The 23,843-nt window shown below is 42.0% G+C and overlaps 1 protein-coding gene across 1 annotated transcript in view; it reads left to right on the top strand.

The window, feature by feature from the left end:
* Positions 1 to 9,149: 9,149 nt before the first annotated feature.
* The window catches only part of LOC124622194 (molybdenum cofactor biosynthesis protein 1-like), a 113,873-nt gene continuing 99,179 nt past the window's right edge, over positions 9,150 to 23,843 (top strand). The window contains exon 1 of the mRNA XM_047147845.1: positions 9,150 to 9,257. Within this exon, the coding sequence (XP_047003801.1) occupies positions 9,150 to 9,257 (108 nt within the window). The remainder of the gene's footprint in view (positions 9,258 to 23,843) is intronic.

Genomic DNA, 23,843 nt, shown 5'->3' with positions numbered 1-23,843 from the left:
TATAAAACAGTTTTCTTAACCCTAAGCTCTTTACGGGTGTCAGTCCTATTGAGGAGGGGTACTCCTGGGCTGTGCACCTGAGTTTCTCCTGGGCCACCTGCAGCATCTGTACTTGTAACATGCCAAGGTCATTATACGAGTGGTCAATTGGCCATAAAGAGGTTTGGTTGGATATGTTTATGTTTAGTGTGCAATACTGCTTTCCTGTATTGCCAGTTGGTCAGCTAGATATTTGCAGCTGGCAATGCCATTTAGTTTTGCTGTAATGCAGGGATTCACCAGTGTTTATTTTGTCTGTGAGTTTGTGCTGTCCACAGGTGATTAATTGTCCCTAGATAGAAGTGTTTTTCAGCAGTTGTGTTTTCACCCGTGGTTGTGGTCGTAGTTTCCCAGGTTAAGAATGAAGTGATTGTCAGAGTGTCTCAAGTTCCTGTACAGTAGTGTGGTGAGTTTTTTGAATATCTGTGTGTGAGTCTCAAGGCAGTATTCTCTGTGAAGGTCGACAGTGTGTGTGGACTGTGGTGCACTTCGTTGTGTATCACCTGTAGGCGGCACAGGCGGTCAGAGCCACGTAACCCCAGACTGCAGCTGCATGTATCATCATGGGTCTAATCAGTATCATGTACACGGACCTCGATATCCTCCTATTCAGTGTGCTTTACCTGTTGAGCTTAGAGTAACACTGTTTGAGCCTTGCATTTGCTCAGTTGGCCTGTCACTGAAGTATTTGACTTTCACACTGAAACGTATTGGGCGTGTGTGTAGTGTTATTTGTCTGCAGTCTTAATGTGGGGTCCTACCCACTCATCTCATATAGGGTGCCTAAAGGATGCTGCATTCTCAAAATGCTATACAACAATTCAAGCAAACAACATTAATAGTTTTTATTACAAATAAGAAGCTTGACAATGCTTGACCTGGAATTTACAATGGTGTCGCAAGCAATAGGCGACATGCAGTATAAATCCGAGTCCTTTGCTATATACAATGTTCGTGCAAGTTTCACACACAGCTTGTGGATCACTAATAACTGTTATTGTAGCATTCTGCGCTAGGCCTGTCCGTATACTGTCCTAATCCTGTCCAAATACTGAGTGGCCGAGGCTGGCAGGAGTGGCACTTATATTCTCTTTGTCTAGGGGCCTGGTCCCATTGTGGTGTGGTCCTTGCCAGTGGGCTATTCGCTGACGGTGTGTTCACTGCCTTCTTTGCTCTTGCGATCTTAATTTTCATTCCAGTGCTTGTGGGTATGCCAGAACACTTAATGATTGTGCAGTTGTTATGGTTTGTCAGTGAACAGAACTGCTTCACACTTGTCAGCATTTGCTTTAACACACTGTCGTTCCAGCTAGGCAGTTTTGTTTGCAGTTGCGAATTATGCCTGATGGTTTCCAGTCTTGCACTAGGATGGTAGTGTCATCTGCGTAGATGGTTGCCATTGTGTTTTGTTCAGTTGGAAAGTCATTGACGTAGAGATTAAACAAGAGGGGCCCTTGGATGCTGCCTTGGAGTACTCTCACTTGTATACTGTGTTGTGTTGACTGTTTGCCCTGAATGTCGGTGTTGAAGCTTCTGTGAGTGAGATATGAGTGTGTAAGGTGTACGAGCTCGTCGGAGAGACTAGCAGTGCAGAGTTTGCGAATGAGACGATTGTTCCGTAAATGACTGAAGACCAGGAACAGTGCTCCTGTAGCTTTATGGTGTTGGGGGTGTGTGTAATATGTTCTACTACACGGAGGAGTTGTTGTGTTGTGGAGTGGTGATTGCTGAATCCAAATTGCTCCAGTCTCAGCGAGTGATTGGTGTTGCAGTGCATAGTAAGATGTTTGAGAATCATCTTCTCAACAATCTTATTCAGGGAGCTCAGCAGGCTGATGGCTCCATAATTTTGTGGTAGGGAGTGGTATTTCCCTGGCTTCCTGAACATCAGGACAGGGAAGTGTTGATGTTGTAGAATGGTATTCATCATATGTGCGAGATGCTCTATAGCTTTATTCGTGAACTCCTGGGTGACATGGTTTTGAAAGTGATTGGGACCAGGAGCTTTTCTAGTTGTTTTGTGCTTAATAACCTGTGTAATTTCATGTGTAGCAGTATGTATTGTTACATTGCACTTGGGCTGGGTTACAGGCCATGTAACCTCCTGGTCCATTTCAAGTAGCAGTGCTGGATTGGAAGGAGCCAGATTCAGTGTGAATGATGTTGCTAGTGTTCTGGTCATCAGCTCATGCTTCCCCTCCATGGAGTATGCTGGTCTGTAAGGTATTTGTAAACTTGGTGTGTAGTATTTCTTCTTGGTGGAGTGGACAGCTATTTGCCACACTCCAGGTCATGTGGTGTGCAGCCCTGCGAGTCTATTGTCCCAGTTTGTAGTTTTAAAAGTTTTAATTTAGCCTGTATGATCCCCTGGAGCCTGCTAATATGCTGTTTGTACATCCAGTATCTCCCGAGATGATCTCTCATTGACATTGGCCCCTGTATTTCTGGGAGCAGGGCCATTGAGCATTCTTGTGGTATAAGTACTGTAATGGTACCTGCTATTGCATCCTGAACTGCGGTGGTAAGGGCTTTGACAGCTTCAACAAGTTTCCTGCTTTGTGTAATTTTGGGAATTTGTGGGATACGACTTTTCAAGCATTTCCTTGAACAATGCCCAATTCACACGCTTGTAGCTCAGTATCCTGTGAGATTCATCATACTGCTGTGTTTCTTGCGAGTAAAGTATTACAGGTGTTTGATGACTCCAAATCATGTATAATTTCAATGTTGATTGTGACTATAATGCCTATCACATCTAATGTCTATCACATTTAGTCTCTGTTCCCTGTTTTAAGTGTCACCTCAGCTGGCACTAGTGTAATGTAGTTTGGGCGCAGTGCATGTTCGCATAGTTTTTTTGCTATTGGTGTTTGATCTTTGTTAGTTCCAAGCAGAGTGTTTAGCATTAAGATCACCAGTGGCTATTAGTCACTATGCTATGTTGAGTATTGTGCTGATATCGCTTGTTATGATATTACCAGATCAATTGTATATCGATATCAATGTAGTGTTCACTCAATTGACTTGACCCTAACAGCTGTGGCTTCTAGTCTTTCAGGTTCAGGGATCTTAATATTTGTGTATTCTTTGTCTCAATATATGAAGATTGCTGTTCCATCCACAGTTGTGCCTTCAGGTGGTCAGTACAGTAGATGTAATATCTTGAGAAGAGTAGTTGTTTGTGTGACTGGAGCTCAGCTTCGTTCATGAGAGCATTCCAGATTCCCTTCTCCTCCATAAATGCAGCTAGCTCTGCCCTTTTGTTGCCAATCCCATCTGCATTCCAGAACAGCATCTAGGTCAAAGTACTGTTGTTTGTGTTTTGTGGTGTATTACCTATGGAAGTGTGTGGGCAGTGTGGTGATAGCAGTTTGTATAGCAGCCATGCACTGGCTGTGTGTAGCCGTCATGAGTTTGTGCATGTGTTACGATGAAGAGCCTCAAGAGGATCTTAAGCCATGTGAGTGGGGTATAGTGTCTCCACTATGCCTCTGATTGTGGTGAGAATGTTTGTTATGTCAGCCAAGGTGCTGGCGGTGGTGTTGGTGGCTGGTGGTCCTTATGTTGGTGTACTGGATGGGCTGGCTTGTGTGTTATTCATGGTTCGTATTTCATCTGGGGTCACCTGTGTTATTGCTGTGGTGAGGGGGGCAAGAGTGTGAGTTACAGTTACATTGTTCCTTTTAATGTGTTCCTATGTTTGTCTGGTCTGTTGTTGGTGTATTTGTTGTGGTGTGATAGTGTCCCCTCTTTTGTTTTTTGGGTACCTCTGTTTTATTTCGTGTGTTTGTGGTTGCCCTAGTTTGGGTGTGTCTTCTGTGATATCACAAGTGTCACAATCTGGCCTAGACAGAGTTGACTTGGTGTTGTCTGGGACCGGCAGTATTGTCATCAGTACAGGGGCAGTTTCTAGCATTGCAGGTGTGGGTTGTGGTTCTGTTGTTGTGGGAGTGTGCCGTGAGTTTGTGGAGCTCTGTGCATCCTCAGTTCATCCACTTCCACTGACAATGCCAGTAAAAGAGGTTCCACACCTTACTGGCTGGGGGGTGGGGAGTGTCTTGGAGCTGTTCTGGTTACCACTTGTCTGTCTTTGGCACTTTTGCACCTTAGAGCTTCTTTGTATGCTGCACACCATCTGTAGTTTGCACATGGACCCCTCCACATTTGGTACATTTGATAGTTGTACCAAGTTTAAAGTGTCGTGCTACACGGTTACCAGTGCATTTGCGGCACCGTGTGCCAGATCACATCGGGTGCCGCATGGCCAAACTGCTGGCAGTGGTGGCACTGTTGGGGGACACACGGAAGTGTGTATATTTCTACTACGACCATGTGAAGCAGGAGCATCTGCGTCAGAAAGTTGCAGGAGTAAGCTGTGTCATCGAACTCCACTAAATAGTTTGGCTGCAATCTGTGTGTCACGAATCCAAGAATTCATCTCATGCTCTCACAGTCCCAGCTGAGAGCTGTGATTATACCATGAAGAATGTCATTGAGGGTTGTGGTGTCAACTCCTTTCACGATGTACATTCGAGTTTTCCCCCCTTGGGTGTTATATTTATGATACTCAATTCCCCCAGCTTTGACGATTTTCAGGAGATTTGTGCAATCTGTTTTGTTGCATACATACAGTGATACATGGTCCCTTGTGAGTTTTGTGTTTGGTATATTGTGGGGAGTGACATTCTACAAATGTCTTATTTAGCTTGCCGAGGCAAGTGTAATTGTGTATTATGACCAGTGGGAAGCCAGTCGGTGTAGTGTTCTGCGTAGCGGCTGGGGTAGTGTTGTGTAGTTGAGGTGCTGCAGAATTGTTTGTATGGTCCCTCATATTACCGATGCTCAGAACTGGTGTTGGTAAAAGCACGCTGCATTTGCCGTGTGAGTCAGTAGGCTCAGTTGTTCGTGTATGTTGCTGCTGATTGCATTTTGGACCCACCAGCTTCGAAGGTCCATCTTTGTTCCACGGAGCTGTCACTTCCAGCTCGAGGACTACTGCGGTGGTATTGAGGGCCTCTCTAGTATATTCACTGGTGGTGTGACTGGTGTTGGTGTTGCTGTTGCTGTTGCGTTGCTTCCACCCGTCAGTTGGACAATGAGCTCATGCTGTCTCCGAGCCATTGCTTCTTGATTTGTGGCAGCAAAGTCCAGATTTAGCTGGTTCATCACTTACTGATAGGTGGCAAAGCAAGACAGAAACGTCAAAGGGAACAGATGGCACTCCTGCCTCTTGTGCTGCAGTCTTGCTACGGGTCGTCGGGTGGGATCTGCTCGGTGGATCTGCGTCTCCCAGACATAAGGATACTTTTAAGGATAGAATGTGGATATGAGACAATTTTACTTTTTCGTCTGAAAAGACAATTTTGCTTTTTTAGTGTACATACAGAAGAGGGGAGTCCTTATGACTCACTTGTGCAAGATGCAATGCTCAGTGCAAGAGAGCACGGGTGGAAGACAGCAGCCTGTACTAGACAGTGTTGTCCAATGTGAACGTGCCCCGGACACTCAAATACCCTATTAAAGAATGGGAGAGTCACACTGGGGAAGTTCCAACCACAGTTGCAGGAACTTTGAGCCAGAACTCATGGCCACCTAGCACTGTCAAGTGTGTAGCAGCGTGTGCTTGTAGGTGACACTCCAAAGAGTGTCCTGTGGCATTTACACCAGTTTTAGCGTATGTGTAACACAAATATCCTCTCGCAGCTACTGCAGGTACAGGGGGAAGGCAGCTGCTCAGCTGCGACTCACCCGTAGTACTGCCCGAGGTTTTCCTTGGTGGGAGGACTGGAACGAGGTGCACCAAGCCTTGTGATGCCCATTGAGGAACTGTTGGAGTGAGACGTAGTGACTCTGAGGTCAAGAAAGCTGGCAGTGACCAGAACAGGGTGTGCTGACTCCCCCCCCTCCCCCTCCCACCATACTGCTTTCAGTGATGCCATTGCAGAGGATTACACTGTGGTTGGTCATCTGGTTTTTATGTGGGCCAGAACATGAAGCTTTCCTTTGCTTTTTTTTGCTAAATTGACTCATACTTCTGGACACAAACACCTATACAGAGCAAATGTATTGGCATCCAGGGTTGGGTTATTTGGGGGGGGGAGTGACAGTTTGTTATTGTTTCCGCCCCCCCTCACCCAGCTTCCCTCAAAAATGCAACTCGCTAGCAACGTCGCTGTTAGCATACGACAGACATCTACAATTTTAATAACAATAATAAACACACAAAAATATATTAAATTATTCAATATAATAGTAACAATACAAATAGGTGGATCAAAGAAGGAAGAAAACGTAGAACAAACAAAAGAACTTCATAAAGTGTACAAACTGACATGGACACACTGTAATAAAAGAAACATTTCAGTACAAGGCAAACACATGCGCTATAATACAGTTATAGTATCAGAAGCACTCTTCGCATCAGAAATGACCACAATCTGTGGACCAGGCACCACAAAGCAGAAAGAATACAATGCAAAATCCTCAGAAAATTTTTTGGAGCAGTGCACAGAGATGGCATATGGATGAAGAGATCAACCAGAGAATTATAAGAACACAGAGGCAGATTCAGTCACAATCAGAAAACACCGACTAACATTCTGTGGACACATACACACAATGAACAGCGACAGATTCACAAAGGGATTTAGGATGTAGTAAATGCCTTAATCAAAAAAACCAGTTGGTTTAAAGAGATAGAAGAATGCCAAAACGAGCAGGAATCAGAATGGAAATGATGAATGAAAGAGACAAATTCAGAATCAAAATTATGAACATAAAACTTGAAGTAAAGGGAAGGAAGAAAACAGAGAAAATATGTACATATCAAAGGAAACAGGAACACAGTCAAAGAATGAAAAGATTTTGGGAAGAGAAAAGGGAGGAGGAAAGAAGGAAAAAGCTGAACAACCATGTAACAACGAAGTTGAACTCTGTCAGAGTGTGTGCTCACCATCATTATTTCAATAAACGTTATGACTGAACAGAGGTCTGCAAACACATGTGAATGAGGGGAATACTGTTTCTATCAGTGATTTCCAACTGTGTTCGGGAAGTCATTCTTTCTGTTGTTGTTGTATCGGATCTGTTGACAGCTGGTATGTTCAACCCAGTGGTGTGCAGCTTTACCCGGCTGGAATGTTGTCAATCAGACCAAAAGCATGTCCTTGTGGGCAGACCCTAGCACGAGCATCTGAAAAGTGTCCTTTATTACATGTAGCTTGTCATTGCTGGAAGAACTTGGCATTTTTGACACACTTCTGTTTCCATGCTACCTCCTTCTCCAAAAGTTATGTGTGCATTTGGAAATTGGTGAAGTAAAAAATATAAAGACATCGTGTCATTCTGCCACATCTGTCTGTAGTGTGCATTTTGGGGTGCGTGTACGATACAAGGCATTTAGGTATGATGAGGTTACTTAGCCATTAATGTTCACAATGGCTGGCATAAAGGAAACATGACAAGTATTACATTAGAAAGCAACAGCGATAGCTTTCCGACCGCATAAATTCTACTAGGCAGAGTCAGAAGCAGACACAGTGGCCTGTGCCAGATACGAGGGTTGGAAGTGGCTGAAATGTGAGTCGTGGGACAAAGAGAAAGAGAGAGAGAGAGAGAACACACAGACAGCACCATAAAGCATTCCCCATCTCTTTCTGCACAGAATGCACCACACTGCTGCCTTCTTAAGTGCACCCCAGTATAATATGTTGTTTGGGAAGTGGGTGGTAGTTTTCACCATTGCCACGACCTCCCCTTATATCCACTCCTGCAAGATTGTGAAAACTACAGCCACTGAGGAGATTTATGTGAGATGTTCCTATCAACTTTGTGTAATATTCATATTGCACACTTCTGCAGACAAAACAGATTTTCGACCTTAGCTTAGGAAAGAAAAGAATCATCACAGATCATTAAGGTTCAAAGAACTTGTCTTGAACACTGTAAGGGATCCCTGATCCCACAAACAAAGATGCTAGTATCTGACGCCCAGGTCGATAGTGGACAGGAGTAGATTGTCGAGCGCTGCAGTAGGCAGTGAGACTAGTGCTGAGTGCGCAGTAGTATGGTAGAGTGTCAAGTGAGCAGTAGAGCAGGAAAGATGGGGAAGAATGGTGGTCGAGTGAGTTGTAAACGGTAAAATTCACTGGAGTATGACGAGTGAGCACGTCCCCCTGATCGTCGTGGGGTTGACTCTCACTAATGCCGATTCGCAAGTGATAAGAAACAGAAAGTGACAAGTGCCGAATTACGTGTTTCACGTCAACCGTGTCGGCCAGCAACAACCATGGATTGCAGTGAGGATTGTTGTGAATGTTAACCATCAGCATTGCGTGTGACAAAGTACTGAAAATCAGCAATCAATAAAAAGAGATAACCACAATTAGACGTGTAAGGCAAAGGTAGCAACTGCCTCAGAATTTGTGTGTTAGTAGGAAATATACATCAGTTGTACATCACAACCTTTGTGATTCTTAACAATAGACAAACGTTCAATCATTAGCTATTCCGTCCCAGAACAGCCGCATTCGGTTGAAATACTCCTGAAACCACAGCAGAACAACCAATAGCCTTTCATCCATTAAGCACATGGTCATATATCACAATAATTAACTGTTTGGTGTCTTCGGTAAATTACCCAAAATCCAGTAAAGGAATTAATCGGGGGTGTTTCAACACGAATGCTTAAAAATTCTTTTGTAGTTAACTTATTTTCAGATTATGAAGAGTTGTTTGTTACAGCTTGTATTTTTGTTCCAGGTGGCCCTGAACTTGATGGCTGTAGTGATGTCGTGAAGGCACAAAGTCGGAAGTTGTTAAACCTTCAGAAACAAGATTTTCAAAAGTACTTCTTCTCAGATACCAATATTTCGCCCCTGTTTGTGTCGGATACACAGATGTCTCAGTTGTTGTCACGTAATTTGAGTGTAGTGACTGAATCTAGAAAACAGTTTCTTTTGCTTCCCTGTGCCCCAAGCATTATGTGCAATGCAGGACTCCTAACAAAACAAACACACAGAGCACAGCCCTCTGTCTTCTCTTGCCGTTTCTGCAGTTTGGGAGCACAGTCCGAAAGTCGGACTCATGTTGACCGGTCTGGCAGGGCGAAAATGGTCAACGTGGGTTCGAAGCTGGTGACAGAACGGACTGCTACAGCACGAGCAAAGGTTTTTGTGGGACCCGAACTGATGAAACTCATACGAGAAAATGGCCTGAAGGTACTTAGCGTTGCTCGCCTGGCGGGAATTGTGGGGTCCAAGCAGACGTCCAGCCTTATCCCTCTGTGTCATAACATATCTTTATCCTCTGTGGCTGTGGACATTGAACTTTACTCTGCTCTCAACTGTGTGATTATAACTGGCACGGCAAAGTGTAGAGGGCAGACGGGCATGGAGATGGAAGTTCTCGCTGCTGTATCGGTGTCTGCCTTAACAGTGTACGATATGTGCAAAGCTGTGAGTCATGACATTTTGATATCTGAAATAATGCTTCTGGCCAAAAGTGGGGGAACTAGAGGAGACTTCCACCGGACATGAGCATCTGTGTGGGGCAGTGAAATAAGTTAAGTATACCTGGTGTGATGTAGGCAAATTTCAAAGTCTGTTCATAGTTATCATAAATTATATACACATCGAATTGGCCTGAATATAAGTTGCACCTTTAATTTCGAAAAAGAGAGAAACTTAATTAAAAATAATTTGTCAAGTTGCCCATTTACAAAAGCTTTTCAAAATGTGATTTACTCTTAACCAGTTTTTTTGTAGTACACTATAGATAAATTACACACAAAAACAAAGCTTTCAGTTGCAGTTTTCATGTAAGACACTCTTAACTTCACTAACATTCATTGTTTTGCCACTGTCAGTATTTTTGTCACTCTCCTCCCAAAGTACAGTGGCGTCGCTACAATCCCGGGCATTGCATGTGCAGCATTTCTTGAACCGTACCTTTAAAAAGCACATCTGTTAGATGAATAACTGTGAGTTTGAAATTTGCAACATAACTGTACCGAATTCCAAAATTTTCTCTCAATGTTGTGCTTCATTGGTGAAGAATAAATTATATTCTTTAGTTAGAGAAAAACTGTGCCTGTTCCACTGTCTAAAATAGTGAAACTGTGAGAATGGGAATACAGAGGGGTCCAGAAAAATGTAGACTCTCTTTGATAGTCAATATTGATGGAACAAAATGGCATAGTGTCAAAATTCTTGCATGGGAGGAAGATCATTTTGTGTGTTCAAAGTGACACCTGTTAGCAGCCAAGCAACATCAATGTTGCTGAATTGTTGACTGAAGTACAGCTGTCAATGTTGCCAGTGTGGTAGCTGCACAGGATGTCTTGATGGTTTCTCATATCTCATTCAGTGTAGCTGGGTTCTGTTGGTAAACTTTGTTTGTCGAGGTCCCCCATTGGTAGAAGTCGAGAATTGTAAGGTCCCATGAACTTGGTGGGCACTTGACAGTTCCTCTTCGTCTTATCTGTCGTCCAGGTATATTTTCATCTAAGTAGAATCTGATATCTCTGTGGTGGTGAGGCGGAGTACAGTCTTGTAGGTAAAAATCTTTTGTTTCCAAACACCACTTGGATGGCTAATAAAATCAATGTTTGCAGTATATGATACACCTCACCAGTTATGTACCTTCAAAGAAGAATGGGTCAGAGAAACAATACTATGACGGACCACACCACACATTATCACCAAGTGAAGTAACATGTTTGTCCATGTGAACATGAGGATTTTCAGCAGCCCAATACACGCAGCTATGACAGTTTACATTACCATTCAGGTTGAATTGTGCCTCATTAGGCCAGATAACCTTCCCTGCAAACCATTCATCTTCGTGAAGCATGCCTTCAGACCACTCGAAGTGCTCCATCCTTCGATTCGAGTTGTCCTCATTCATAGTGTGAAACAATCTTGGAATGTACACTTTCCACTTTGCAGTCTTCAGAATTTATCATGCACTTGATCAGCTTATCCCACTTCCCCATACACAATGCTTCATAGATTTTTGAGATGATCTAGAAAAATGTTGCAATACAGCAGTGCTGGAACCTGGAGGTTGATGTTGTTGTTCAGAGGACCTTTCCTTGTGCACATTTTAAACAGCATTGTCGGCTTAAAATTTATACCAAATACAATAAATTGTTGTTTCAGTACAGCCTTGCATTGCTCAAACAATAGTTGTACTTCATCCAGTGCTGCATTGTCATCTGCTGGAAACCCACACGACAAGATCTGTTGGGAAAACAGTGGTTTATACTACTACTCAAAATTGCAGCCATATAACACTTTGTTCCAAAGGTAATAACTATCAGAGAATGTCTACATTTTTCTGGATCCCTCTGTAGTCACTACCTAAATGGGATAGCAACAAAGAGAATGTTTGCATTGCTACCTCATACACAACAATTGATTTACAAACTGTAGTGATATTTTTGTTTCATTTCAAACTTAAGAAAAAGCACTACAGTTGAGGTTTCTATGATTCATAAAAGTCCCAGTTTTTATGGGAGATTTTTTGTAGAAATGGTGTATCTTATATTCAGGCCAATATGGTACCCGTTTCCATCCTGTTTTAAGTCTTAATTCAAAATATTTATCTTTCTTTTTCCAATACCTGATCAGTTTGAGAGAGATATTTAAAACAAAAAATAAGCACTAGCAAGTACGTTAATTTGCTATTGTTAAAACTTTTTCTCGTGCATGTTCTCTACAATTTTGATATGACACCACCTGCACTCTTATCTTGTTGCCAGTAAAAAGTGAGTAAGTAGGTCATTAAACTCTCTCTCTCTCTCTCTGTGCCCTCCCCCAGCTGTGTGGTAGTGTCCTCTGTGTTGCTCTATTGTTTCAATTTTTGATGGTCCCGTGCTGTGAAAAGTTGAGGTGAAGTGTTCATTCTTAAATAAATAGTGTGTATCGGCTCTTTTCTCCTAGGATCAGGTTGTCATTGCTGTGTTCATTGATGTAAAATGACACTTTTTTAACAGTTCCTAAAAGGTGCACCACTTCATTGATACTTTTGCTCAGGTGTAGAGCATATTGGCCAGACTAATTTACATGTTTCAGCTTTACACTGTATGGTATCCTCTTTTTTAAAGGCCTATTATCTTTCTTGTGTGTGACTAGTCCAGAGATTGAAAATGTTTTATTTTGTAAGTTACCAATCCAGAACAGGTTTCTGTCAATTTAATTCTTCAGGTTTTTCCAGAAGTTTGCTGAAATTCCTGAGTTGTCCTTTGCACAGTCGGACATCATTGTCTTCCTCGCATATTTCGGTGACGTTAGTTGTTGCTTTTACAAAGTGCTACTTGAGACTGACCGTCAGATGGAGCAGGTCTGTAATTTGTTCCCTCTGCCTTCGTGCTTCATCTGCAATCTGCTCTGACAGACACCATCCTCGGGTATCCGTGTTGCGTGATATTCCGAGTGTCATCTACACTCACGGGCACGATTCTTGTGTGTTATGTTTTCAGTCCAAGCTGGTTGGTAGAATTCTGTTTGCGGGCTGTCCCCGTTTGGGGACAATGATCGGCAGGGCATGAAACCTTAATCTTTCATCTTTCAGTTAACTCAAATGTCGAGTGTCACTTTTTTCATGTACTGCGGTTACAAATATAAGAAAATACAAAATGAAAATTTCTCAACATAGTCATGTTTCTTTTCAGTATGTTTCTCAGATCAGTACACTGCAATGTAAATATTCCATTAAAAGAATATATTTTTGATTGTTTCTTCAGTCAAAGATGCATTGCTTTTTTGACTTAACAATCAATGTCAAATCATTGTCCCTCAAACAATCCTGCAGGGGTTTGACAACGTGAGACCATGGCTTTATGGAGGATCACCTAGAATTAGCTGTCGTCTTTTCTGACATGATTTTAAATCAATGCTATCATCACTGTTTCTTTTGCTTAGGGTTTTGAGTCTAGGAATGATGCAAACAATCAGCAGTTTATTTCTTTCTTACGTGATCTTGTTTTTTCCTCCCTAGCCCCCTTTCTTCTTTCATTTGGTAGCCTCGAGCAAATTGAATATTCCTGCTTTTGTTTGTATTTATTAATCTGTTTGTGCCTCTAATTCTTAAAAGACTTCATTATGACACTAATAATCTGAAGCAGCAAATTTGGGGAAAAAGAGCTGCATTCATTTATGCTGTTGTAAAATGGAGGAATTGGTTGTAGTTGGAAAAAAATCTGCCTTTTACAGCTGCTGATTTTTGTCATTTATTTTACATAGCCCACCCATGATCTACAATCAGGTCTTCCTTTTTATGTTGTATTTTTTATAAGAATGTTGAAACATAGATGATTGTTATGCATCTTTGCAGCACCTAAACTTGAATATTGTACTTAAAAATGTTATTTGTTGTCTTTTTTAAATTAAATTGTTATGTTTAAGAAGTGAATTAAATAATTGTTACCTGTGACATAATTTTGTAGCAGCTAAACTTTGATTCTGGTCTTCAATATTTTAATTTTTATAGTTTGGGGTATGATTGTTGTAATTAGAAAATGAATGTGTGCTTTGTGCACTATGTTGTTACAGTAATTTGGAGTTTATTTTGTACATCATCTGGTGCAAATTATAAGAATTTAAGCAAAAACTTCTGTCTCTCAACAGCTTTCTTAATAACACTATTCCAGTAACTGGATATGCATATTGAAATATCTGTGTTGTATATTAGATTCTATGACCTGTACCGAGGCAATATTTTGCGGTTGCAAATTTTCTTGACTATTATTAAGTGTGTGTGTGTGTGTGTGTGTGTGTGTGTGTGTGTGTGTGTTGCTTATGCCCTACATACGAGTCCTCCAAGCTACTGATGATCTGACCAATGTACGACATGCCAAAATGCTACAGCTGCATGGGGAGATACAATTAAATCCCATCCCCCCCCCCCTCTCTCTCTCTCTCTCTCTCTCACTCTCTCTCTCTCTCTCTCTCTCTCTCTCTCTCTCTCTCAAAGATCAGCAGGTTCAGGAATCTAACACAGAAAGAATTTAATCACGGTTTCTTTTTCATCTCTATCATACAATGTAGTCCAATTTTTTGCTAATACAGAAATAACATTTTGTGATTTATGTAGTGTGCTCTTCAAAAGATCTAATGATGTCCTCATTCCTTTCTTATAAACAAAACAAGAAGAAACTGACAATAATTGTCATTAAAATAAAACACAGAACAGTGTCTCCATAGCATCAATGAGCACATCCTTTCAGCACCTTTGACCCAGGCAGTGAACACAGCAGCGGTCAGTCTATGACTTGCAGCAGGTGAATCCCAGTCAGCTGCATTGCTCATACACCCCACATAAATAAAAATAAACAAAATCTAACAATACACATAACCAAGGCTTGATTTGTGACAGTATACCGCTGATGACGAAAAAAATTAGACCCAAAGATTTTGAGATGTGATACAATAGAACTTTTGCTCTAGTTGAAGCGGTAAGATACAAATGTTGTATTCACACTGTTAAAAAGCTCAGAAAAGTGTTATAACTTTTTCAGAAGTCTAAATCAAACTATGGAAACTCTCGGTAGGAACTTAGAAATATAGGAAATGATAGAGTGCTACTTACCATAAATAAATGTTAAGAAGTCTATTTTTTTTCTTTTAACAAATCTAGCACTGCATATTACTGCCAAATTAGTCATTACCTATGATTGCCCCAGTGGCAGAAGTATGTATAATAATGTCAAAACGTTTGTGACACTACACACTAGGAGAAGCTCAAGTTTCAGATACACGTTGATTGCGTTCTTGATGATGCTATCTACATGTTCATCCACACTCTGCAAACCACTATGAAGAGTATGACAGAGGGTACATCTCACTCTACCAGATATTAAAGCTTGTTCATGTTTCCTTTCCTCCATCTTGTACTTCAACTTTTCTTCCTTAAACTTATCCTGTTTCTAACTACTCTGATTTGCTTTTGTGGTTAGTGTGAATTTAAACTCAGTTGCCATAAATATCTAATATCTTTTATTGAACAGTGAATGGATTATTTTATATTTCATTTAATGCTGTTCTGCTCTTTGTTACGGCACAAATGGTGTTCCCTACTTTTGTGCAATTTTCACACAACTTGAAAAAATGGTGAGATAAACAACTAGCTTCATTATTTATTTATGTTTTGAATGTACCACTAATGTTTTGAATGTAACCAAAAATGCTTGTTGTTGTAAAATATACTTTCAACTTGCCTCCTTCACTAGCTGAAAACCTTTTTAGTTTCTCATGTTACCCCTGATGTCTTCTTTTTGGTTGATTCATTTATGATAACATTTTACTGTCCTGAGTAGTACCTGTGTATAAATATAATTTTATTTTTATTTTTAGTGATGTGTGTTTTTATGTGCATATTCTTTCAGTCCTGTGTAATGTGAGTCTCTGTTTAATGGTATGGTTATGTTGTCTTCAGACTTAAAGAATTGATGTAGAAATTTATAGTTTTCAGCATGTGGTTCAACAGATCCTTATTGTGTTCCTAAATTGGAAAAGTCCTAAAAACAGAAACTAGAAAATAACTGTATAGAAATTTTGGACCACCATTGGTTAAATATTTTATTACCAACCCAAGAAATAAATTGGGAACAATGTGCAGCATCTTATTCAGTGTAAAAGAAAACTCAAATTTAGTTAAAAGTGGACCACTTGAGTTTGCTAAAGGCATAGAATCGTGTGTTTCTAGTGTTCTTAAATCCATTCAAAACCCTCGAAAAGAACAAAAAAGTAAGAGAATATAATATTGAACTTACAGGCCTAAGTCTGGAAACAACATTATAATTGTGTGTATTTGGTTTTGTTTCTATGCTGTTGACATCCTGTACTGTTGATTTGAAATTATATGTGAGAGTTGATGTTTGGAAGCTAAATGCAGGAAAGAAGACCATGAAGTGAAATCCACCCTTCATGTTCTCAGTTGGCAGAGAATGTGGGCAAAGAACTGGAAATCTTTGAGGTACCAAATTGTCAAGGGCTGTGATATTGCCCTTTTAACGTCACTTAGAGTAGACATAGTTCTCTTAGTCCCAAGTGTAAGACAACATTTTTGGTACCTTACAATTTCAGTGGTTTCCATTTACAATTTCTGTTTACAGTGCTCATCATCAAATGTTTTGGTGTTGTTATTTGATTTCATATAAATAACATAGAGGTAGTTATTTTACATACTATTATGTTTCTGATAGCTTTTTCTCACAAAGCATACTTTAGGCTCGTATTTTATTGTAAAATATTGAAACTGACAGACATAAAGACTTGCATTTTCTGCATGTCTTCTGTCACCAGTTTCGCCTCTAATATTGACTGCAAAGCAGAAGTGATCGGCATAGAAAATGATGGAGTGAGGGTGGAGAGGGGTAGAGGGGGGGGGGGGGGGGGGGGGGAGAAATGTAATATTGAAACTAAAATCAAGAAAGAGAGCAGTCAATTGAGGATACAATGAAACATTTGGGACCTCATTAACTGCAGGATCATTCTAGTAGAATAGAATTGTATAAAAGATTACTGCCAAAGAGAAGTGTTAGAACTTCAAGTTTAACACATATATTTAGGAACAACACAACAACACATATAAGTCACTGAGTAAGTTGACCTGTGTACAAGTCGGCATTCGATTCAACACTGAGTCTCAGTCCAGCGGCCGCTGCTCGGCTGGCCGCTTAGGTGGCGCAGCTGCTGCATGGCTGGCAGACAGCGCCGCACGTAGAGGACGCGTGTAATTGCGCGGCAGCACTTTGAATAATCGGCGAGTCACAACATTTTTCCCCCCTTTGAAATTGTTGCACTGGTCTTGATGGAGGTGTCCTGGAGATGGCTAATGTAAAGTCTCGAGGAGGAGGCTTCCCGTACGGACGGAAGTGTCCCCGATGATAACGGGTCGAGATGACAGGAGACGTGGGTGATGTGTCGGCATCCATTGAAGGAGGAGGCGAGTAGATGTACTCTGACAGAGGATGATCCTCCGGTTCCTGCATGGGCACGTCTCCTGGTGGCGTCCGTTCTGGTGCTGGCATCGCGATGACGGTGAGAGGGCTGCGTTGTGAGTATTGAGAGATGCCAAGATCCCGGGCATCAGGTAGAGCCAAAAGTGGTGTGGCAGCATTCGGAACAGGCGTTGCTGGCACCCGAGGCCGAAGCTGGTCCGAATGACGCACTGCAACACCCGTGTCCATCTGGATTTCATACAGGCGTCTACCACGGTGTCGTAAGATGCGGCCCGGGCTCCTTTTTGGCCGCCTGCCATATCCGCGTACCCAGACGAGGTCGGCGGCGGTGAACTGGCCAAGGGAAGGCACCCGCAGCCATGAGGAGGGAGGCCGCAGAAGATGAAGTAGCGTGCGGGGCTGTCACCATGTAAGAGCTCAGCCAGGCTGTGATCGCCCATGGGGGTGAAACGGTAAGACGCCAGGAACTGGAGAAGCGCATCATCATCAGCAGAAGAAGTCAGAAGTTTCCGCATCTGAGCCTTAAATGTGCGGACCAGCCGTTCAGCCTCACCGTTGGATTGTGGATGGAACGGCGGGGCCGTGACATGAGTAACGCCGTGACGAGCACAAAAATCTGCAAAGTCGGAAGAGGCAAATTGCGGACCATTATCAGTAACAAGAGTAGAGGGGAGGCCTTCCAAAGAAAAAATGCGGGTGAGAGCACTAGTGATTGCCGCGGTGGTAGGTGACGTGCAACGGACAATGAAAGGAAAGTTAGGGTAGGCGTCAATTACAAGGAGCCAATAAGTACCTAAAAAAGGTCCCACAAAGTCAGCATGAATGCACTCCCAGGGCTTCTCAGGTGAAGGCCACGGTGACAAAGATGACTTCGGGGCAGCGGCCTGTGACGCACAAGGGCCGCAGGCAGCCACCATGTGTGCAATTTCAGAGTCAGCGCCAGGCCAGTACACATGACGGTGCGCCAGAGATTTTGTGCGAGACACACCCCAGTGCCCCTGGTGAAGGAGGCGCAAGACCGCAACACGCATAGATGCAGGTACCACTACACGCGGTGAAGCATTGTCAGTGGAGAGGAGGATAATACCATCCCTAGCCGTAAGGCGGTAGCGCAAAGTGTAGTAGTTCCGCAACGGATCAGAAGTCTTAGCGGACGGGCGATCTGGCCAACCCTCCTGAATACGGTGTAAAACCCGGGAGAGGGTAGGGTCAGAACCCGTAGCAGCTGCCAGCCTGTCCCCAGTGATGGGGAACCCGTCCACAACCCGCTGCTCGGCAACATCCAGGTGGAAACACAAAAGTTCGTCCCTATTGAATGCCTGATCAGGACCCATGGGAAGGCGAGACAAAGCATCAGCATTCGCATGTTGAGCCATTGGCCAGAAATGAATCTCATAATTGAAACGGGACAAGTAAAGAGCCCAACGCTGGAGGCGGTGTGCAGCCTTGTCGGGAAGTGACGTTGATGGATGGAACAAGGAAACAAGTGGTTTGTGATCCGTAACAAGATGAAATTTTGAGCCATAGAGAAAAACACCAAACTTATGAAGAGCATAAATAATGGCCAAAGCTTCTTTCTCAATTTGGGAATACCTTTGTTGGGCATCCGTGAGCGTTTTGGAGGCATAAGCGATGGGTTGTTCTGAACCGTCAGAAAAATGGTGTGCAAGGACTGCACCAACCCCGTATTGAGAGGCATCTGTGGCAAGAACAAGATGTTGGCCAGGTCAATAAGTAGCCAGGCATAGTCTTTAATTTCTGGAAAGCCGCGTCACATGACGCGGACCAGTGAAAAGGCACGTTTTTATGCAACAGGGGATGCAACGGCTGAGCCACCGACGCCGCAGATGGTAAAAACTTGTGATAGTATGCTACTTTCCCCAAGAAGGCCTGCAGTTCCTTAACAGATGTAGGGCGAGGAAGGGCATCGATCACAGCGACAGTGTGTTGAAACAGTTGAATACCATCGCGAGAGAGTTGGAACCCAAAGTACGTTATAGATGCCTGAAAAAATTGTGATTTCTGAAGATTACATTTAAGACTGGCAGTCTGTAAGACATTAAAAAGTGTGCAGAGATTTTGAAGATGTTCGTCAGTGGTGGAGGCAGTGACAACAATGTCGTCCATGTAATTGATACACCCAGGGACAGGGAGCAATAATTGTTCCAAGAATCGCTGAAAGAGAGCAGGGGCACTAGCAACCCCGAATGGCAAGCGTTGGTATTGATAGAGGCCGAAAGGCATGTTAAGGACCAGAAACTGCCAGGAAGCAGCATCGAGAGGAAGTTGATGATAAGCTTCTGACAAGTCAATTTTAGAAAAATACTGTCCTCCAGCGAGTTTAGTGAACAGTTCTTCAGGACGGGGCATAGGGTAAGTGTCAATGAGGCATTGAGCATTTACAGTGGCTTTGAAATCGCCACAGAGACAAATATCACCATTGGCCTTAGCAACTACAACAACAGGGGAGGACCACTCACTGGAAGTGACAGGAAGTAAGACCCCTGACGCAGTGAGACGATCCAACTCCCGTTTTACCCGATCTCGAAGGGCCACAGGAATGGGCAGAGCCTGAAAAAACTTAGGCCGAGCCGTGGGTTTGAGCATGATATGAGCTTCAAAGTCGTTCGCACAGCCTAAATGGGGAGAAAAAAGGGACGAAAATGTAGTCGACAAGGAATCCAGTTGAGCATAAGGAATAGCGTCAGAGACAATATTGACAGAGTCAACTATGGAGAACCCAAAAACGCGAAAGGCATTGAAACCAAAAAGATTTTCTGCGTTGGCAGAACTCCGGAGATGGGAACTTGCCCTTCAGTATATCCTCTCTTCTCGTTATCCGCCAGGCCTCAACCTCTGCTAATTTCAAGTTGCCGCTGCTCATAGCTCACCTGTCTTTCAACAACATCTTTGCCTCTGTACTTCTGCCTCGACTGACGTCTCTGCCGAATCTCTTTGCCTTTACAAATGTCTGCTTGTGTCTGTGTATGTGTGGTTGGATATGGGTGTGTGTGCAAGTGTATACCTGTTCTTTTTTCCCCCTAAGGTAAGTCTTTCCGCTCCCGGGATTGGAATGACTCCTTACCCTCTCCCTTAAAACCCACATCCTTTCGTCTTTCCCTCTTTCCTGATGAAGCAACCGTTGGTTGCGAAAGCTAGAATTTTGTGTGTATGATTGTGTTTGTTTGTGTGTCTATCGACCTGCCAGTGCTTTCGTATGGTAAGTCACATCATTTTTGTTTTTAGATATATTTTCCTGCATGGAATGTTTCCCTCTTATTATGCGTTCAGTTAACTAAGTAGAAATCAGTAATATCTTATCTCAGTGAGGAACTTGAAACTTTCAGCACAGGTCAGGAGCATGTAGAGGTGCTCTTCCTCTACTTGAAAAGAACAGTTGACCACGCACTGAGTAGATAGGTTCCTAGTAGAACAGTTCATAATGGGATGGAACCTCCGTGGTATACAGTCACTGTAAAGAAAACTTCTAAAGGAACAGAGATTACTGCATAATAGGTGTAAAACAAAGTGTAGGATTATAGATTGAGAGACGCTGGATGAAACATGTTTGGCTGTCAAGAGAGCAATGCATGAAGCCTTCAATGACTACTGTAGCAGAATATTGTCAAATGACATTTCACAAAATCCAAATAAATTGTGGTCGTATGTAAGGGCTGTTAGTGGCAAAAAAGTTAGTGTCCAGTCCCTAGCAAGTGAGACAGGAACTGAAATTGAGGGTAGCAAAGTAAAAGCTGAAATTCTGAACTCGATTTTCAAATGTTCCTTTGCAAATAAAAACCCAGGAGAACTGCCCCAATTCAATCCTCGTACACTGAAAAAATGAACGAAATAGGTATTAGTGTCAGTTGTGTTGAGAAACAGTTGAAATCATTAAACAAAGCTCCAGACCCCGATGGAATCACAGTCAGATTCTATATTGAATTTGTGGCTGAGTTATCCTCTCTTCTCACTGTAATCTATCCAGAAAACCTTAGCTAGTTTTTGGAAAAAGTTACAGATCACACCCGTCTACCAGAAGGGTTGTAGGAGTGACAAAACTACCATCCAGTAGCCATGACATCAATTTGTTGTAGATTCTTAGAAAATATTTTGAGCTCAAACATAATGAGGTATCTCGAACGGAACTACCTTCTCGAATCAACCAGCATGGTTTTCAAAAATATAGATGATATGTAATCCAACTCTCACTTTTCTCACATAACTTGCTGAAAGCGTTGGATCAAGGCAACAGGTAGATTGTGTTTCTTGATTTCCTAACAGTATTTGATTCTGTTCCACACCTACACTTACTGTGAAAAGTACGATCATATGGGGTATCAAGTGAAATACGTGACTGGATTGAGGACTTTTTGATAAGAAGGACACAGCATGTTACCTTGGATGGAGAGTCATCATCAGATGTAGAAGTAACTTCAGGTGTGCCCCAGGGAAGTGTGTTGGGGACCTTGCAGTTCTTGTCCATTAATGACCTTGCTGTAAATCAGGATTTTTGCAGATGATGCAGCTATCTGTAATGAAGTGCTATTTCAGAGAAGCTGCATAAATATTCAGTCAGATCTTGATGAGATTGCAACATGGTGCAGTGATTGGCAACTTGCTCTGAATGTTTAGAAATGTATAAACTTAGTATCCTGTGACTATAATATTGGTGAGTCACTGTCGGAATCTGCCAACTCGTACAAATACCTGTGTGTAACACTTTGTAGGAATATGAAATGGCATGATCACATAGGTTCAGTTGTGGGTAAAGCAGGTTGTAGACCTTGGTGTATTGGTATAATAATGGGGAAGTGCAATCAGTCTACTAAAGAGATGCTTACAAGTCATTCGTGTGACCCCCCCCCCTCCCACCCCCCCTAGACTATTGCTAAAGTGTGTGGGACTTGTACCAGATGAGACTAGCAGGAGACATTGAATGTATACAAAGAAAGGCAGCATGGTCACAGGTTTGCTTAATCCATGGGAGAGTGTCACAGAGATACTGAAGGAACTGAAATGCAGACTGTTGAAGACAGGTGTAAACTATCCCAAGAAAGTGTATTAGCAAAGTTTCAAGAACTGTCTTTAAATGATTACTCTAGGGATATACCACAACCCCCCCCCCCCCCCCCCCCCACCCCCCGCCACCACATATTGCTCTCACAGGGGTCGTGAAGATAAGATTAGAATGATTACTGCTCACACGGAGGCATTCAGACAAATTCAGACAATCATTCTTCCATGCTCCATACATGAATGAAACAGCAAGAAACCCTGATAACTGGTACAATGGGACTTACCCTGTACCATGCACCTCCTGGTGGATTGCAGATTATAAACGTAGATGTGAACTGACAGTCTTTTACATGTGCATAAGGGAAACATCTAATCACCTTTATTTTACCAAGACAAAATTTATGATTTTCTAAAGTTTCAAACCTTGACAGGAAATAATGGATTAGGCTGTCCGTAAATTATAAACTAACATTACTGTGATGATGGAAAATCTCATATAAAGACGTGAAACAAATACTAACAAAGAGATAGAGGGGCTGGCCAGTACAGCCAATAGATACACAAAACATAACAGAAAATTTACGTATCCTAGCTTTTGGAACTTTGTTCCTTCGTCAGGGAGGAGAGAGGGGAAAGAAGGGGAAGAAGAGAAAGTGGATTCAGTTACTCACAACCCAGGTTATGAAGCAACAGGGTAGAGGTAAACAGGGAGGGTAGCAAAGATGGAGGCATGGGTGTATACTCTACAGTATGTCAACATGTTGCCTTGACCTGTTTGATAACCAGGTCTGGCTCCAATTTAGTGCACACGGGACATCATCGAACAACTCCAGTGTCTCCCAAAAACAGCATTAACCATCCCTGTTTTGATGACAATGTGAAACAGGCATGGAACTTCATCCCACAAACTCATAACCAGCACAATGCATGCACGTTTGCATGCTTACATTCGGGCAGTTACACTGGATTTCAATGCATTAGTGTATCACATTTGCAATGGTGTATCTCGCACTTATATTATCCTGTGATCTTGCAATGTTAATCACTTAAATAAGTTACTTAGACATATATGTTCCTGAAATTTCATTACTCTACGTTAATTACTTTTTGCTGTTGCAAATTTTTTTTTTTTTTTTTTCAGTGTACATGATGACTACAATAATACATTATAATGTTTCTCCAGTGGTTTCAACATTAACTTTTTAACAGAAAAGATTTTGCTTACAGTTCATTTTTAAGTTAACATTTCTAAACTTTTTAACAATCCATATTAAAGCTAGCAATAGTAACTATATTAATAATTGCTACTGTAAACAGTTACACATATGGACATCAGTTTTGAATAATGGGTTTTGAGTGTAAATAATGTTTTATGTAAGTGTTTGTATTGATACTTAAAATTAAATGTCATGTAATGAATGTCCACTGTTTTGTTGGATCAAGTTATTTACGAACGCGATGTACTGTGTTCTTCCATTAGAGAATGAGACTGTATTGTTTATCGGTTTCATTACAAAATGCTAATAAGCTTTTAGTTAGAAAACCTTCTATAACTAGAATTATTAATATGAGAAAAATAGGAACAATGAAGGAACGGAAGATCAGTTGCAGAAACAAGAGTAGCTCTGAGTTGCAAGAGTGGTTGCTTTTCCCACCCATGTAATTAACTGGCATTATCACCACTATTAACTTACCGTGGTTTCACATCTCATCTGTTCATTGTTCCCCATGTCCTGCCCTTGTGTTCACCCTTCCTATTAGACCATATATGCCTCTGTTACTGTAATCGATATGTAAACAATATTTATCACGTGACCTTTTTCTG

The sequence above is a fragment of the Schistocerca americana genome, chromosome 7 (genome assembly GCF_021461395.2).
Source record: "Schistocerca americana isolate TAMUIC-IGC-003095 chromosome 7, iqSchAmer2.1, whole genome shotgun sequence".
Taxonomy (NCBI): Eukaryota; Metazoa; Arthropoda; class Insecta; order Orthoptera; family Acrididae; genus Schistocerca; species Schistocerca americana.
Note: the sequence above shows the minus strand (reverse complement) of the source record. Positions and strands in the feature narration are given on the sequence as shown.